Source organism: Pelodiscus sinensis, chromosome 4, assembly GCF_049634645.1.
Source record: "Pelodiscus sinensis isolate JC-2024 chromosome 4, ASM4963464v1, whole genome shotgun sequence".
Taxonomy (NCBI): domain Eukaryota; kingdom Metazoa; phylum Chordata; order Testudines; family Trionychidae; genus Pelodiscus; species Pelodiscus sinensis.
Genome location: NC_134714.1, coordinates 51,042,380 through 51,059,431, shown reverse-complemented (window position 1 = coordinate 51,059,431; position 17,052 = coordinate 51,042,380). Strand labels below are relative to the sequence as shown.

The window sequence follows — 17,052 nt, the reverse complement described above, 5'->3', positions numbered from 1 at the left end:
CTGAGGAATCTCTCAGAAGTAACGCAGGTATGGATAGCAATCGGTCTGCTGTTGTGTACATGCCATGTTTGTCTTCCTCCCAGAAGAAAGAAGGGATTTCATCTGCACTAAGAGCAAGCTGGTCGCCATTTTGGAAGAAAAAATTAGAGGACTTAAGGCCCAAATATCAACCCTACGTTCCATCAGAGAAGATGAAGACTTCCTTGATAGAAGGCAGAGTTTAATCCTGCAGGCACAGCAGGCTGAACAAACAGTCGGGGCAGTACAGGACAAGGAAGAGAACTGGCAGCATGTAACCTCTAGAAGAAGGTGGCCAACTCAGGTATCCCCCATTCACGTAGAGGTAAGTAACCGCTTTCGGCTCTCTCCACAGGCACTGCGGTGGAGAATGCTTTGGCAGGGACCACTCTGGGAAGAAATCAGAAGGGAACACCGTCTACTGGAAGGCACTGGATGCATAGTCCTAGGGATGGGGGTTCCGCGACCACCACCTCCAAAAGAAGATGGGTGGTGGTGGTCGGGGACTCCCTCCTAAGAGGGACTAAGTCACCCATCTGCTGTTCCGACCTGCAATCTCGAGAAGTGTGCTGCTTACCGGGAGCTCGCATTCAGGATGTGACAGAGTCTTCCAAAAGCGATTAAATCTTCAGATCGCTACCCCTTCCTGCTTCACCATGTAAGAACTAACGATACGGCCAGGAATGACCTTGAGCACGTCACAGCAGATTATGCTGGGAAGAAGGATCAAGGAATTTGAAGCACAAGTGCTGTTCTCGTCCATCCTTCTGGTTGAAGGAAAAGGTCCATGTAGGGATCGTCAAATTGAGGAAGTAAATACGTGGTTGCAATGGTGGTGTCGGAGAGAGGGATTTGGTTTCTTCGACCATGGGACTCTGTTCCGGGCACAAGGATTGCTAGGAAGAGATGGGATCCACCTAACCAAGAGAGCAAAGAGCATCTTTGCGGGCAGGCTTCCAAACCTAGCAAGGAGAACTTTAAACTAGGTTCGTTGGGGGATGGTGACCAAAGCCCTGAGGTAAGTGAGGAAGAAACACAAGGAGGAATGAAAAACAAAGGAGTACCCCTGACTAACGGAGAAGGTAGGGCGATCAACTGGCTATCTAAGGTGTTTGTATACAAACGCAAGAAACCTGGGAAACAAACAGGAAGAATTACAAGTCCTGGTCCAGTCAAAGAACTATGATATGATAGGAATAACAGAGACTTGGTGGGATGACTCGCATGTCTGGAGCACTGTCATGAAACGGTATAAGCTGTTCAGGAAGAACCAGTGGAGAAGAAAAGGAGGAGGAGTTGCACTGTATGTAAGAAAGCAGTATGACTGCTTGAAGCTCCAGTATTCAGAGGGAGAAAAGACTGTTGAGAGTCTATGAGTTAAGTTTAGAGGTGGAAGCAAGAGAGGTGATGTTGTGGTTGGTGTTTGCTATAGATCACCAGATCAGGTGGATGAGGTAGATAAGGCTTTCTTTTGACAACTGAGAGAAGCTTTCAGATCACTAGCCCTGGTTCTCATGGGGGACTTTAGTCACCCCCACATCTGCTGGGAGACCAATACAGCTGTACACAGACCATCCAGGAAGTTTTTGGAGAATGTTGGGGATAACTTCTTGGTACAAGTACTGAAGGAACCAACCAGGGGCCATGCACAGCTTGACCTGCTGCTCACAAACAGGGAGGAACTAGTAGGGGAAGTAGAGGTGGGTGACAACCTGGGAAGCAGTGATCATGAGATGGTAGATTTCAGGATCCTGACCAAAGGAAGAAAGGAGAGTAGCAAAATACACACCCTGGACTTCAGAAAAGCAGACTGACTCTCAGAGAACTTATGGGCAGGATTCCCAGGGATGCTTCCATAAAGGGGAAAGGAGTCCAGGTGAGCTGGCAATATTTTAAAGAAGACTTATTAAAGACACAGGAAGAAACCATCCCGATGTGCTGCAAGAAAAACAAATATGGTAGGGGACCAGATTGGCTTACCAGGGACATCCTTGGTGAGCTTAAACACAAAAAGGAAGCTTACAAGAAGTGGAAGAAGGATGACTAGGGAGGAGTATAAATATATTGCTCAAGAATGCAGGGGACTTATCAGGAAGGCGAAAGTGCAATTGGAATTGCAGCCAGCAAGGCACCTGAAGGGTAACAAGAAAGGTTTCTACAGGCATGTTAGCAATAAAAGGGTGATCAGAGAGGGTGTGGGGCCCTTATTGGATAAGGGACATAACCTCAGATGATGTGGTAAAAGCTGAAGTACTCAATGCTTTCTTTGCCTCTGCCTTCACAAACAAGGTCAGCTCCCAGACAAATGCACTAGGCAACGCAGTATGGGAAGGAGGTGGTCAGCACTTGGTGCGGAAAGAACAAGTCAGGAACTATTTAGAAAAGCTAAACATACACAAATCCATGGATCCGGATTTTATGCATCCGAGGGTACTGAGGGAGTTGGCAAATGTTATTGTGGAGCCTTTGGCCATTATCTTTGAAAACTCCTGGAGATTGGAAGGTCACAGATGTTTGGAATAAAGCAAATGTAGTGCCCATCTTTAAAAAATGAAAAAAAGACAATCCAGGGAACTACAGACCAGTCATCCTCACCTCAGTCCCTGGAAAAATCATGGAGGGGATCCTCAAGGAATCCATTATGAAGCACTTGGAAGAGGGGAAGTTATCAGGAATAGTCTATATGGATTCACAAAGGGCAAGTCGTGCCTGACCAATCTGATTAGCTTCTATGATGAGGTTACTGGCCCTGTGGATATGGAAAAGTCGGTGGATGTGATCTACCTTGACTTTAGCAAAGCTTTTGATATGGTCTCCCACAATATTCTTGGCAGCAAGTTAAGGGAATATGGATTGGATACATAGACAGTAAGATGGATAGAAAGCTGTCTAGACTGTTGGACCCAAGAAGTAGTGATTAACAGCTCAATGTCAGGTTGGCGGTCGGTTTCTAGCAGAGTGCCCCAGGGATCTGTTCTAGGACTGGTTTTGTTCAACATCTTTATTAATTAACTGGATGAGGGAATGGATTGCACCCTCACCAAGTTTGCAGATGACACGAAGCTAGGGGGAGAGGTAGATACGCTGGAGGGCAGGGATAGGGTCCAGAGTGATCTGGACAGATTAGAGGATTGGGCCAAAAGAAAACAAGGTTCAGCAAGGCAAGTGTAAAGTCCTGCACTTGGTCCTGCATTGTTACAGGCAGGGGACCGACTGACTAAGTAGTAGTTCTGCACTAGTAGTTCTGCAGAAAAGGACCTGGGTATTACAGTGGATGAGAAGCTGGATATGAGTCAACTGTGTGCCCTTGTAGCCAAGAGGGCTAATGGCATATTAGGGTGCATTAGAAGGAGCACTGCCAGCAGATCTAGAGAACTGATTATTCCTCTTTATTCGGCTTTGGTGAGGCCACATCTGGAATATTGTGTCCAGTTCTGGGTCCCCCACTGTAGAAAGGATGTGGACGCATTGAGAGGGTCCTGCAGAGGGTGACCAAAATGACTAGGGGGCTGGAGCACATGACCTATGAGGAGAGATAGAGGGATTTGGGTTTTAGTCTGCAGAAGAGAAGAGTGAGGGGGGATTTGTTAGCAGCCTTAAACTTCCTGAAGGAGGTTCCAAAGAGGACAGAGAAAGGCTGTTCACAGTAGTGACAGATTGCAAAGAAGCAGCAATGGTCTCAAGTTCCAGTGGGAGAGATCTAGGTTGGATATTAGGAAAAACTGTTTCACTAGGAGGATGGTGAAGCACTGGAATGGGTTACCTAGGAGGTGTTGGAATCTCCATCCCTAGAGGTTTTTATGTCTCGTCTTGACAATGCCCTGGCTGGATTGATTTAGTTGGAATTGTTCCTGCCCTGGGTAGGGGGCTGGACTTGATGACTCCTGAGGTCTCTTCCAGCTCTATGATTTTATCATTCTATGATCTCTAAACTAAGTCTCTGAACTAGCTCTTTTCTAGTCTTTTGCTAGACATCATTTCTGGTCCTTCTCCCAGAAGGGACACAATCAGGCAACTACTGTGCTACGCATTGCACAAACTTAATATTCTTTGACTTCTTCCCAAACAGCATCCCAAAGTCAGAGCACTCTCCCTTAGCCTGTCATATTTCACCCTTCCTTCTCCTCTAAGTCCCTTGCTAAAATACACTTTTTTAAATATCTGTAAATCTTACCTTGCCTTACAAAGGAGAAAATATTTAAAAGGCCAAAGCAAAAAATCATGGAACTTCTATGCTAAAATTCTGTTCAATCGCTTTGCTTTTCATTACATTTCACGTCAAACTATTCAGATTATGTGCTTTAAAGAAATAGTACTCTACTGATGTTTTCTGTTGAGTTACATTACAAATGTCTGCATAATTAAGAGAGACACTACATATGCATAGATATCAACTGGTATGAATAATTGTTACCTTATGGAAGGTAGCATAGTTTGTTGAAATGTTTGTGCAAACACAGGCAGAAGTCTTTTCAAGTATATTGGTGCCATTTCTGGATCTCCTTTGGGCTCATTGCATTCTTCTTCATCTTTGTTTGCATCCTTCTTTTTCTTTTCATCTCCTTTGTTAACTGGACACATCCAATCCCCTGCAAAAGGTAATTATTTGAGGAATAGACATTTACTGACCCAATCTTTTCCCAACAAATACAAAAACATCTCCAACCATGGTTGGGGACCTGAGCACACATACACGTACGTCATCTAGAAAACAAATTATTTTGTGCAACATGGTATGAGGCAAATTAAGGGTCCCATACCAGAAGTACAACTAAGCTTCAGAGGAACAACTTACATAGTTATATATTGCATGCTCATACCCAAACTGTTACTATTTTACTACACTATGCCTAAACAGGAGAAAATGGAAGGAAAACGAAAGCAATAACACTAAAAGAGAAGAGTCAGGAAATAATTCACACTAACCCGGAGACTGAAGAATAGACACCACTTCACTGTGCCCTCTTTCACGAGCTTTGTCCAAGGGAGTTTTGCCATCTTCATCTCTCAAATCAGGATTCGCACCATGTCGCAGAAGAGTCTACACAAATGTACAGATAGAAAACTAATAAAATTCATTTTCCAGGTAACTACGGTCAGTCTGCTCATTTCCGGGCTTCTTATGATTAACAGAACACTGAGTGTATGGGATAACCACTGCTGTCTGTAAAAACAAGTGCAACTGGACTTGCACTTCTTTTGCTGACCTCACATCACCAGAAGCTAGTTTTTTCCAATATAGCAGAACCTCAGAGTTAAGAACGCTTTAGAAATAGAGGCTGTTCGTAACTCTGAAATGTTCATAACGCTGAACAAAATGTTATAGTTGTTGATTCAAAAATGTATAACTGAACATAGACTGAATAGTTTTGAAACTTGACCAAGCAAAAGAAAAATGCATCTTTCCTATTTTTAAGTAGACGACATTCAACCCAATACTGTACTGTATTTTCTTTTTTACGTCTATGCTGCTACCTATGTGTGTCTGGTTCCAAATGAGGTGTGTGGTTAACTGCTTATTTGCAACTCTAGTGCTTGAAAACTCTGAAATTATACTGTACAAACAGCAGAAGTGCAACACAATGAATTTAACTTCTATGTTGTAGGAAATTTAACAGCAGACACGCAACATGATGAATAGGACTTCTATTTTGCAGGAAATTTTAAAAGTACATGTATAACTGATGTCTTCTGCCTTAAATAGTACAGAAGTTTCAATTCACACCTTTGCCACTTGAGGCCTTCCAAAACAGGCTGCATAATGTAATGATGATGACCTCTGACCTCTGTTAACATCAGCACCCCTTTCACAGAGAAATTCCACCTGTAAATTATAAAGAAAAGGAAGCTAGTTTCCTGATTTGTACATCTCTTCACATAAAGAATAAAATAACATGTACTAAATTCAGTTAATACATTTAACTTACCATTTCCTGAGTTCCAAAAGCTGATGCCCAGTTTAAAAGAGTTTGTCCTACATCATCCATAAAATTTACTTCAAAAGCTGAAAGTGTTAGGTACAAGAAAGAACTAATTAAAGGCAAAGTGCAATACATTCAACACCATCTAATTCTAAACTTTAATAATTCTCTGTTTTCTGACAATATTCTCAAAGTCTTAGTTGTAAACCAAGGCTAAAGAGCAAGTGGCTAGACTCTCAGCGTCACCACCTTTTTTAGGAGCATAGAAAATTACTAAGATTTGCAAAGTCTGAGTTCTACGCCTAGTCCCCCTATACATTCAGTGAGGATAAACAGGCATGTTAGAAAGGGATTCACAAAAGCCAAAACACTATGTAGCTTCTCACCTCAGCTAGCCAGTGGAAGGTGCCAAGCCTCAGAGTACATGCTATGCTCCACTGCCTCAGAAACAGGCATCAAACTCTGGGCTCCAGGGAGGTGCTTCCCTTTCTTGGAATTCTCATTAACAAACCCAATGTTGGTACTAGGAGCCTAAACTATTTTTGCAAGAAGATGGTCCTCTGTGTCCCCATTTTGTGTAAGCTCATCTCATGGAGCTTAATTCGGTAAGTGATTCTTATTATGCTTTTTGGATCAGGCCCTTCTACAGAGATAGGTACAAGAACACCTATCTTCACTAGCTTATGAATTACTCTGTCTTTGGCATATACACTCATGGCATTGGGCTCCTGTGTGCATGCTCAGAGGTAGTATCATAAGGGCTTAAAGAACTTCTACTGCAAATACTGAGCAATTTTGAATCCTGTGGCCACCTAGAGACAGATATGGAGGACTTTGTGAATCCAGTGGGGTGTGATTCTGAGATTTAAGCACCCAAGGTAGCAGTTAGGCACCCAAGTCCTTTTGTGTAACTAGCCTCAAGTAAGGATTGTAAACAGCAAGAACCAGTCTATACTGAGCAATCTAACTCAACTCCCATTGTTGATAAGAGTATTAAGATACGAATTATTTATTCTGGCATTAATTAATTAATTCTAAACATTAGACTTTGAATATTTCATTCATGTCATTTTCTTTTTCAATCTTCAGAATAATTTTGCCTACCTCCTGTGTCAATAGCATCTATTAGTGCATCAGTATCTTTACTGCGGATGCAGTCTATCAGCTGACGATGAGAACGTTCCCCAGAACTATCCAGTCTACGCAATCCTGGGATTCTGCCTGTAGATCCAGCATTAGACTTTGGCAAGGCCTTTCTCCCTTCAAACAGTAGCACCAAGAGAAGATCTACTAAACGCATGGTATCCAGTACACATCTTTCATCACCCTGTAATGCACTTTCTATAGAATCTGGAAGTTCAGATCTTAGAAGATCCTGGAAATAATTAAAAGTCTGAACAATAAAAAAATATATAGGACTTTAGAAAATACTATAAGAACCTGGTTTTATTTCCATATGAAATGTTATCTTTTTTCCTTTACATACAAAAAACACAAAAGATTTTTATCACTAATAAAAGCTTTTAAAGTACATCAAGAAATATTTTAAATTTTTAAAAAATATTGAAAAAATGGAGAACTGAAGCACTTAAATGATTCTTACGTGTGTTACTACTGGAGAGCCTCTACAGAGGGTTGACAACAGACTCACAATAGTTGACACCTGATTACTCAATTTAGAGTCTGCAGCTGTAGATGGTGCTCCAGTGCTGCTTCGAGATGGTTTGCAAGCAGAAGACGGTCCTGATACTGTACCACCAGCTGCTGCCATGCGAGATAACAACTCCTCAGTTAGTCCATGTTTGGCTAATGGGGCTGGATCAACTCCACGACGTGTAAATCGGTCAGCCAATGAAGCAAAACATCTGAGAGCTCCATCTGAAACCTGTGGAAAACATACATACGACTCTCAAGATATGTCACTTAAGGAAAATAGAGGCTCAGCATATAAACACAAGGCAACAGTGATTTAAAGGGGAAAAAATAGTGTGTAAGTACAATACTTAAGCTATCCTAGACTACAAAAATAAATTTGAGAATTTTTAAAGTACTGATAATTGTTTTAACATCTCCACAACTGGAAATGCTGAAACAATGAAAGCTATGATTTTTCTTACATCTCATAGTAGAAAATGCAGTTTGACAATGTGTTGAAAAACGCAGATCATCATTTACATATATGAAAAAGAGGGGGGAAAATGTAATAGGTGTAAGAATACAGCACTGCTAAAAATATTAGTTTTTCTAAAAAAAACTAAAAGATTCTCCTTAAATTTTATCTTCAATGCTGATAGTTTTCTAACCTTTACACATTTGAATACTGAAATGCAGTTTGCTCCTTCTGAGGGACCATGGCTATCCATAGCAGATCACTCTGTTGACAGTGACTGCCCTTATCGTACATATTCATTCTACATTGTGGACATCTGACATAGACTACTTCACATACTAGGTTGAGGCTATGGGCACGTGTTGCTGATCTGAATATTTTCTGGAATCCTCTCTCCCTAGACTAGTCACTCATTCCTCTAGCCTTTTTAGAGTTATCCAGACTGCCCATGTACTATGTGAATCACTGAGAAGAGAACATGTTTTGGGGCTCAAGTGGGATTGTAGCACATGATCTGAGTCACTGCTGAAACCACATAAGAGTATGGTAGTTTATGCTCCCTGTCTGTAACTTCAAACACAGATCATCTAACCTCAGCAGCAGCACAAAAACGGTGATATAGGAGAACGCATCAAGAATGTACTGTCTCCAAGGCCAAATTAATCTGGTCTTTATTCCTCCCTTGACATGTGTGGCAGATCAACTGTTCCCAGCTTTGAATAACCTGAACCACAAGAGTATCAACAACGATAAAGATATACATTTCTCCACCAAAGTCCTATATAATATTTATTTTTACACACACACACACACACACACACGCACACGCGCGCACGCACACCCCATCCCTTTGCTGGAGAAATTTATGACATGCACATATTTGTTATGACCCCTCAGGTCTCTCTCAAACAGTGTAGGTAATTCTCAAAGATATTTAATTATGAACCCATAGCTGTAAATTAAAACTATTCTGTATGCCATAAGGGCATGAGATGCTTCTGCCAGATAGTTCTGACAAAAGGAATAAAAAAAATGAGCCATAAAATTTAGTCCACAGGTCCATGTAGTTTACAGCTTCACAGTCTTGATGTATTCGAAACTCTCAACAGTTAATTGATGATGGAGGCTTGGACAAAGGGGGTTCAAATCTTGTGTGCTTTAAATGCTTAAGTATTCACTAAGCGACCCCTCTAATACCTAATTTGATATAAAGCAAGGGGTCATTCCATCTGTTATTAAAAGATGATAGGCTCCTATCTCCTAGGATTAGCTTACAAAGTAAGGATGTTAAGGACTAGTCAACTATCCGATAAGTGCTTATCTGATAGTTAGGCGAGTAGTCGATTCCCCGCCCCCCTTGCTGCCTCTATCAGATAGAGGCAGCAAAGGGGGGGGGGGGGGGGAAGAGGGGTAGGAGAAGAGAGAGAGCGTGCACGCATGCGCAAGGGAGTACTTCAAAGCAGCAGTTCTTCACATACCCGTGGCAGTGTTTCAAAGGAGCTGACCCCCGGGCTCCATGCAGCGTGTCCCAGATCAGCTGTGTGGTGCTGCCCCTTTGAAATGCAGCCACTGAGTTTCAAAGGAGCACCACCGCATGGAGCCTGGGGTCAGCTCCATGCAGCGCTGCTTTGAAACACCGAAATGGTGCAAAGTTGTTAAGTATAATTAAATTGTTGATTTATAATACTTTTAATCTACCAACAAAAATGGCATCCATTCACTAATTTATCAGCTGAAGTAGGCTACTACAAAATATAATTAACATCTAATCTGTACTTTACTGAGCACATTACATTAACAGCAAACTATAAATATGCTCTAATTCTCAAAATATGACGTAACCATATTTAAGTGATTTACCTGATGGTCTTCATGTTTTAATAAACTAGACAGGGATTCCACACAGATTTCTAATGAAGAATCTTGAGGTTCCATTTTGCCACAAAGTCTGGATACTACAGCCATAGCAGAATGTAAAGTATCTTTATGAACCAGATGCCCACTGTCACGAATAAATGTCAGCACACAGTTCAACCCACCGGCCTCAAATACAGCGCCTGATTCACGGGTACATATCAGTTCTAACACCTGTAATACAATGACACTGAATTGTAATGAAGTACACATCATTGGTTAACCAACTGTTCCCTCATCTCATGTGGCTGAATGTGCAAACCAAAAGTGATTTAATTCCTCCATCAACAGTAACCAAACTTTCCAGTATTTCCAGTGCTCCCTTTCTAAGCAAGGAAATAGGTACAGTAGAACATAGTGAGGCATTTCATGTGGACTAGCCAGAATAGTTACCTCACATCATGAAAAGACGCTAGACCAACTAGGCTAACTAGACTAACTCTAGCTGCAGCCCTAAGGAGACCCAACTGACACACAAGTGTTGAGGAGAAACTACTGACAGTTGTTAGATCTAATGTTAAGAGAAAAGATGTTAGAGGCTGAACAGTGAATTAGCAGATGGGAAGATGAATAAAGTGGTTTAAGAACAGAATGATCAAGCTAGATGAGGTAATCTCTTTTACTAGACCAACTTCTGTTGGTGAAAAAAAGACTAGCTTTTGAACTATACTGAACTCCTTTTCAGGTCAGGACTCTGTGGGGTAAGAGTAGGGCACTGAGCGCACATATGCATTTGCAAGCCAAAGGAAAAGACGTATACAGGTGGGGTGCACAGGAAATCTATGTAGGCAGCAGTTCCATGTATTTGTAATTTAATATATTTGTTTGGGCTAGTCAAATTTCTTGACCATTTTGCAAAACTACTTTAATATCACACAGTGTTAACTGGACAAGCAGCAGAAGTCTGCAAATAATTATGTACAAAATACAAAAACAAAAGGTTTCAAAAGGAAGTTTAATTTTCTTGTCTTATCCTGATCTGAGGCAACTTCCTCCTAATCCAGCCCTCCACCCCTCTTTGGAGTTCTGAAAATGCTCTGTTCTATTAAATAAAAAATTAACCATTTATATTTTAAAATATGCAGATGAACTTTTCAAATGTCTTCTGATTTCACATTTTATATTCTTTGAGATTTTTCTGATTAACTTCAGAAATTGGCATAACAAATCAACAGCAAAGACAATAAGTATACATGCAAGCTATTTTATCCTATGGTATACAAATTATTCCTGTTTTAAAATTCATATTATAAACACATTTTTTTTCAAAATATTTATATAACCATACTTTTTATGAAAGCAGAAATTTACTAAGAACACTTACCTTTACACACTGCTCAGCCAAATCTCTGCTCGTCCTGTTGTTAAGTTCAACAACCACCAGGCGATTACAAAGTGCTTTGATAGCTCCATCTACTCCCACAATCCTACGGGTGCATTCTGCTGATACATCCAGGTAATAAGTTATGGCACGAGCTGTTACCTCTAACACATTGTCTGGGGCACTTTCATCAAGGAAAATCTTGCAGAGTGCAGGTAAGAAAGTACGAGGAGGGCATCTGCATAAAGAGATAATTACGTATCAATTACTGTACAAATTCCTCCACGTTACAATATTTCATACAGTTTCAAGTTAACAGGTTAACATTTTCACATAGGTACATGTTCCATATAAAAGTCTGAAAACAGAACTAACTCTCTTGACCAATTACACTTACTGCAGTGCCATCCGCTATTACTATATATGCAGTACATGACTCCGTCAGGAGCTCTTTAAATTACCTAAAAATCAAAAAGGAATTCTACAAATTCTGGAAGCATGGACAAATTGCCAAGTAAAAAAGTATAGCATAAGAATGTTCAAATAAAATCAGAAAGACTAAGGCACAAAATGAGTTACATATCTAACAAGATACATAAAAGACAATAAAATGAGGTTCTATAAGTACATCAGGATCAATACAAGAGAAAGGTGAAAGAAAATTAACTCCTCTACTTAGTGAGGAAGGAGAGCTAACATCATCAAGGCAGTGGAGATATTTAAAGCGTATTTTGCTTTATTTTCACTAAAATGATAAACTGACACCAGACACTTACCATAATTCATACTAACAACAAAGGAGAAAGAATACACACCACAACAAAGAAAGGACAGTTTATATACTATTTAGGTAATTAGATCTAGTCAAGTCAACAAGGACTGGTAAAATTCACCTTACAGGACTTAAGGAAACTAGCTAAAGCAGTGGTCTCTAACCTTTTTAATCATGAGATGACTTTTTGAATTTAAATCCAATCCAGGATCTACCTCAAACCCAAATACCCTTGCCTCGCCTCCCTTCTGCCCCTTCTCTAAGGCTCCACCCCTGCTCACTCCATCCTCCCTCCCCCATCCTCACTCACTTTTATCAGACTGGGGTCAGGGGCTTGGGGTGCAGGAGGGGTTCAGTACTGCGGCCAGGGTTAGGAATGAGGGCTCCAGCTAGGCACCACTTACCACAGATGACTTCTGGGTGGTGGTGAAGGGGGCTAGGGCAGGCTCACCCCTACCCTGGCCCTGCACCACTGCCAAATGCAGCCAGCAAACTCTCTCCATCCCTGCCCCCCCGCTCTGTGAAGATGAGGTACAGGGTGGAGGGAGGGGCACCCTGACATCAGCATCCCCTCCTCTTCTTCCCATGCCCTGAACAGCTAGCAAGAGGGTTCCAGAGGTGGTGGGGAGCTTCAAGGCAGAGGGCAGGAGCAGCACAGAAGTGCTGAAAGGAGCAGATCAAGTGCTGGCACTTGATAGTGTCCCAGCCAAATCCCTCAGGATCACCTGTCAAAGGTTCCAAGATCTACTGGTTGGTGACCACTGAGCTAAAGTAACCTTGGGACCATTAACAATTATCTTTGGCAAATCCTGGAGCCCTTGTGAGGTCTGAGAACACTGCAGAAAGGCAACATGAAATTGACTTGGCATAATTTGTTGTTAATCTAATTTGTTTATAGTTTTTCTGGCCTAATGGATGGGGAAGCTGTAGGCACGATCCATCTTGGTTTTTGTAAGGCTTTTGACATATTACCACGTGACATTCTCATAAGCAAATCAGGGAAATGTGGTCCAAATAAAATTATAAGGTGGGATCACAAATAACTGAATAACTGTACTCAAAGTGTAATTATCAATAATTGTGATCAAATAGAGAGGCTAACACTAGTTTTTATCACAGGGATCTGTACTGGGTCCAGTATTACTCAATATTTCTATTGATGATCTGGACAATGGAGTGGAAGTTTACTTATAAAATCTGAGGATGACACCGAGCTGGAAAAGAGTTGTACTCTTGATTTCTAATCCTGTCTTCCAAATTATTTTGACAAATTAGAGAAAGGGTGTGACTCTGAAATCAACTTTATTGAATTAAGTTCAATAAAGACAAGTACAAAGTACTACACTTTGAATACTTGGAAGATACGTAATTTTATCAATGAGAATAGTCTCGACACCGATGCAGATTGCAACTTTTCTATGCCGTCCTGTTTTGTGCAGGTCTCGTCCATGTCCTTCCATAAATCATGCATAAAGAATCCACCCAACATGCTGGAAGCCTTCCTCTTGTTCTTTTTACTTCTCATAGATACCAATGAAGTTTACGTGCTGTCCATCTGTTTTGCTACATGGCCAGTCTTGCTACACGGCCAGCCCATCTCCTTTTACGATCGTATATAACTTGAATGATATCGTTGACACCTTTTTAAATGGTGAATAATTTCCACTTTTTATGCAATGTTTTAGTTTAATTTTAATTAATTCATTAGCACTCTGTAAATAGCTTCGTGTCAGGTATATTCCTTAATCTCAACATTCTTGTGGCTTATCACTGACTCGACAGTTCATTTCCCACTCAATCCAAACCACTTTCAAGGAATGGGCTCTAATGGAATATAGCCTGCCTCCAATGGACTAACCTACAACAAAACTAGTGATGGAAGAAAGAAATTATTCTGCCATGCCTTGGTCAAGATTCAGAATTGAGGTGGATATACTGAGGAACAATCCTTAGGCTACATTCATGTTATAATTTTTCATTTATGGGATAAGTGCCCACACCATAGGACAGTCACCTATAGATGCATTTTTAAAGTGTTACAAAATCAGTATGTCTAATACATTTTAGAAGTTAAACCTGTGTTGTTGAAGAAGGAATAAACTAAGCCCTAATCCGTAAAACAGGGAAGTGCAACTTTTTCTTCCACAACAGCCACCAGCACATCAGTTCTTTGATGCCTCTTTGCCTACTGTAATGCTCTTTTCTGTGTGTGCAGATCACTGATGCATCAATTCTGCTGTGTCCTAGACTCAAACAATAAAACTTCAGTCAACCGCTAGAACTTGATAGTACTTTGACATTTAAGATGTGCTCTTTAGCCAATTTCCTTTACCATAATAAAGTAAAATATTCTCAATACTCTTTCAGAAATACCAAAAAGCAGTTACCTTTTTTTCCTCCCTCACAGAATCTGTTATATCCAAATCAAGTAACTAGAGCAATTTATAGTAGTATAGAAGCCAGATAACTATATGAATAAAGTAAACACTATTACAAAGTGTATTAAAATAGAAAATTCTTAAAATTAAATAGGCTTCCATTTTACTACAGAACAAATTATTTGGTAAATACAGGCCCTTATAGAGAGGGCATTTGATTCAAACAATAGTTCTTAAATGTAACTTATAAACGCAATATTAAAAGTAAATAACCTAGCCCAAAACTAGAAAACTGTTTTTCAAAGACATAAATCACCTGACTACTGCTAAACGTTTCAGAAGATCATTTTCCCTGACAAATAATACATGTCCACTTACAAACGTACTGTACCCCCAAAAACTCCTGATTATATCTCTGGTCTGTATAATCCTTAAATACTGGTCCAGTATTTTTTCTGTTGAGGTTTTCTATGCTTCCTAACGTAAATAGCAGACCACCAACCCAAACTTCTCCATGGATCCAGAAACACAAGATGGAGAGAAAAATGTCTGTGCCTTTTCTATACTGCCTTCTCCCCATGAAAATGATTCCAGTAGTGGAGATTTTTTGAATTCTTAAATTGTTATTAAATTCTGAAAATAAGTATTGAGTACAGAATACATCACTATTTGGAATATACTGTACTGTCATAACATACTGCACAAGATTGTAAGATTTAATTCTATTTCAGAGACTACATATCACTTAATACTCAACAATTAAATATCTAATGAAAACGAATAATATTTTTAAAGCTTCAGAAGGGTAGCCTAGTTAGTTTGTAACAGGAAAAACTTAAACAACAAATAGTCTAGTAGCACATTGAAGACTACCAAAACATTTTAAATATTTAATATTTAAATATTTCAAATAGTTCAAAACTGTATGAAGGCCGTTCCCCTAGAGTATTAATATTTAATACGAACTCATCTATGTAGGTGCTTTTATGTTCCATATATCTGTAATAACTGACCATGTCTCAAAATTATGGTAAGCAAATCCATTATATATTATCACCCTTCACCAAAAGCAAGCTCTCCATTTGTTTAGTTTTTCTTTTAGATCTAAGTGCAAAAGGGTATTGTCAAAGAAGTGGGTTTTGCAGTTTGTTGTGAAGATATTGTAACTAAGGGAGTCATCCTGATCTCTGAGAAGCTAAGGCCCCAGGAAAGAAAATGCACTCGTGTTATCTTTAAAGAGTTTGAAATATAAATTCTGAGGGAAAAATTACATTTAACATATACTATTCATTAAGGTAATAAAACTATGACTGATAGAAAATATTCAGAGATTCTATACATTGTAAGTGTGTACTGTTCAATACACCATTTATACTGGTGATACTTTATTCTTGATGGAGGTAGAGGTCTAATGCTGCTTTAAGAGTATAACAAAAAAATCTCATTCTGTGAGAGCGTTCTCTGCAGCTTTGACATAAGGACAGTTAAATTAATTTCCCCAAAATCTGTGATGACATCTGACTATGAATCCAGAAAACGCTATTTTTAACTAGGAATGATAAACAGCTTTATTGTTCAGAATCCCAAATAATATCATCCTTTTAATGAGCTGCTACATATTCAGCATAAATGTTTTATCATTCCAGCATGTGACAGCAGGAGGAGAGGGGTTGTTATTTATTTTTTTATCACTGCCATGAAAAAATATTCATCGAAGTCCAAAGAAGGGAACAGGAGTTATAATATGTAATAAAACAACAAAAGGAACAGCATCAGGCTAACTGGGTATTAGCACTTTGTATCTCAACATAAATCAATCTTGTAAGATATTCTGGACAAAGAACAAACTGAAAAGTCACTATCAATAAATATCTTCAAATTCTGAGATTAAATTATTAATCTAACAGATTATTGTATTTCAAGGCTTTAAATTCACTGCATTGTCATAGAGCAGAAACTTTAAACCTGCCCTCGCAAATCCTGCTTCACACCAGCTAGGAGGATCCCACCCAATAGCAACCAACTGGATTCAAAACTGAGTAAAAGCCTCAAACTCTACCTGTTCTCATCCCTCTGGCCAATTATCAGCCCAATGAGACCATAGAGAAAACAACACACCCTGCAGTGGCTTCATGTAAACAGAGGTGGAGTAAAGGGAGAGCTAAACATAGTGAAGGTAAGGAGAGCGATTTCAAATCATCCCTTCAACTACTTTATTTAAAGTTAAAGTGCCACTGGACTTCTTGTAGACTAACGAATGTATAGGTATTAGGATATTAGCTTCCGTGAGCTACCATTCATGTCCTCAGATTAGGGATGCTGACTATTCAGTTAACCAGTATCTAATTAACTGCATGAATTCTTAGCAGTTAGTCGACTATTCTGTAGTCCCCTGGGGCAGGACCAGCAGCCAGTGCAACTCATCTCCACTTCCATGGATCCCCTGTCATCCCACACTGTTGCCTCTGATACAGTTTAAAAAACAGCCCCCATCACGAACGAGCTGCCTGTCATCCAGGGCTGTTGCCTCTGATACAAAAACAGCAGCATGAGGTGGCATCAGTCCCTGTCTGCTGGAGGTCCCAGCTCCCTGTGGACATAGGCTACTGGGGCGGGGG

General features: G+C 40.1%; 1 protein-coding gene across 7 annotated transcripts in view; it reads right to left on the bottom strand.

The window, feature by feature from the left end:
- HECTD1 (HECT domain E3 ubiquitin protein ligase 1) overlaps window positions 1-17,052 on the bottom strand; it is a 101,841-nt gene that overhangs the window by 66,818 nt on the left and 17,971 nt on the right. For 5 of the 7 annotated variants that reach the window (XM_075926972.1, XM_075926976.1, XM_075926970.1 and 2 more), the window contains exons 3-10: window positions 11,288-11,522; window positions 9,910-10,137; window positions 7,543-7,824; window positions 7,044-7,332; window positions 5,946-6,022; window positions 5,744-5,842; window positions 4,945-5,059; window positions 4,433-4,607 (exon numbers count right to left, since the gene is read on the bottom strand). In XM_075926972.1, coding sequence (XP_075783087.1) covers window positions 4,433-4,607; window positions 4,945-5,059; window positions 5,744-5,842; window positions 5,946-6,022; window positions 7,044-7,332; window positions 7,543-7,824; window positions 9,910-10,137; window positions 11,288-11,522 — 1,500 coding nt within the window. The remainder of the gene's footprint in view (window positions 1-4,432; window positions 4,608-4,944; window positions 5,060-5,743; window positions 5,843-5,945; window positions 6,023-7,043; window positions 7,333-7,542; window positions 7,825-9,909; window positions 10,138-11,287; window positions 11,523-17,052) is intronic. The other 2 variants (XM_075926973.1, XM_075926975.1) reach the window with 1 other exon arrangement.